Here is a 1618-nt window from a genome sequence, read left to right on the forward strand (position 1 = left end):
CCCATGTCCCACCCGTTTCCCCATGTCCCAGGGGTGTCCCACCCATGTCCCACCCGTTTCCCCATGTCCCAGGGGTGTCCCACCCATGTCCCACCCGTGTCCCAGGGGTGTCCCACCTGTGTCCCTATATCCCAGGGGTGTCCCAGGGTGTCCCACCCGTGTCCCAGGGGTGTTCCACCTGTGTCCCCGTGTCCCAGGGTGTCCCACCCATGTCCCATCTGTGTCCCAGGATGTCCCAGGGTGTCCCACCCGTGTCCCCATGTCCCAGGGGTGTTCCAGGGGTGTCCCAAGGTGCCGCACCTGTGTCCCACCTGTGTTCCCATGTCCCAGGGTGTCCCACCCATGTCCCACCCATTTCCCCATGTCCCAGGGGTGTCCCACCCATGTCCCACCCGTTTCCCCATGTCCCAGGGGTGTCCCACCCATGTCCCACCCGTGTCCCAGGGGTGTCCCACCTGTGTCCCTATATCCCAGGGGTGTCCCAGGGTGTCCCACCCGTGTCCCAGGGGTGTTCCACCTGTGTCCCCGTGTCCCAGGGTGTCCCACCCATGTCCCATCTGTGTCCCAGGATGTCCCAAGGTGTCCCACCCGTGTCCCCATGTCCCAGGGTGTCCCACCCGTGTCCCACCTGTGTCCCAAGGTGTCCCACCCGTGTCCCCATGTCCCAGGGGTGTCCCACCCATGTCCCACCCATGTCCCACCCGTGTCCCACCTGTGGCCCTGTGTCCCAGGGTGTCCCACCCGTATCCCAAGGTGTCCCAGCCATGTCCCAGGGGTGTCCCTGGTGTCCCCCCCGTATCCCACCCGTGTCCTGTGTCCCAGGGGTGTCCCTGGTGTCCCCCCGTGTCCCACCCGTGTCCCGTGCCCCAGGGGTGTCCCTGGTGTCCCCCGTGTCCCACCCGTGTCCCGTGCCCCAGGTGCAGCAGCTGGTGCCCCAGCGGGACCAGGCGCTCCAGGCGGAGCAGAACAAGCAACAGTCCAACGAGCGGCTGCGCCCGCAGGTCGCTGCCCCGGCAAAAAAGCAAACCTGGTGGGGCCCTGGATCCAGACCAAGATGGAGGTGGGAGCTCCTCGGGGACCCCCCTTGGCTCCCCAGCCCCCCTTGGCTGGGCTGCTCCCCACCTGATCCAGGTGCCCCCCCGTTCCCAGGAGATCGGGCGCATCTCCATCGAGATGAACGGGACCCTGGAGGACCAGCTGAGCCACCTCAAGCAGTACGAGCAGAGCATCGTGGACTACAAACCCAACCTGGACCTGCTGGAGCAGCAGCACCAGCTCATCCAGGAGGCCCTGATCTTTGACAACAAGCACAGCAACTACACCATGGAGGTGGGGGCTGCTCTGCCTCCCCCCCTCCTCTTCCTCCCCTCTCCTTCCTCTTCCTCCCCTCTCCTTCCTCTTCCTCCTCTCAGTCTCCTGTTCCTCTTTCCCCCCCTCTCCCTTCTCTCCCTCCTCTACCTCCCCCTGCCTCTCAGTATTCCCCAGCCCCCCCCCACCAAGGACCCTCACCCCCTTTTTGCCCCTCAGCACGTGCGGGTGGGCTGGCAGCAGCTCCTCATGCCCCCTCAGGGACCCTCACCCCCTTTTTTCCCCCCCAGCATGTGCGGGTGGGCTGGCA

The 1618-nt window shown here is 66.1% G+C and overlaps 1 protein-coding gene across 1 annotated transcript in view; it reads left to right on the forward strand.

Moving 5' to 3' along the window:
- Nucleotides 1-1618, forward strand: part of LOC104395873 (alpha-actinin-4-like) — a gene marked incomplete at both ends in the record, with an annotated part of 33059 nt that overhangs the window by 28799 nt on the left and 2642 nt on the right. The window contains 4 exon segments of the mRNA XM_010005623.1: nt 918-1010; nt 1013-1060; nt 1150-1329; nt 1528-1611. Coding sequence (XP_010003925.1) covers nt 918-1010; nt 1013-1060; nt 1150-1329; nt 1528-1611 — 405 coding nt within the window.

This window comes from Chaetura pelagica, unplaced genomic scaffold (genome assembly GCF_000747805.2).
Source record: "Chaetura pelagica isolate M959 unplaced genomic scaffold, ChaPel_1.0 scaffold1481, whole genome shotgun sequence".
NCBI lineage: Eukaryota > Metazoa > Chordata > Aves > Apodiformes > Apodidae > Chaetura > Chaetura pelagica.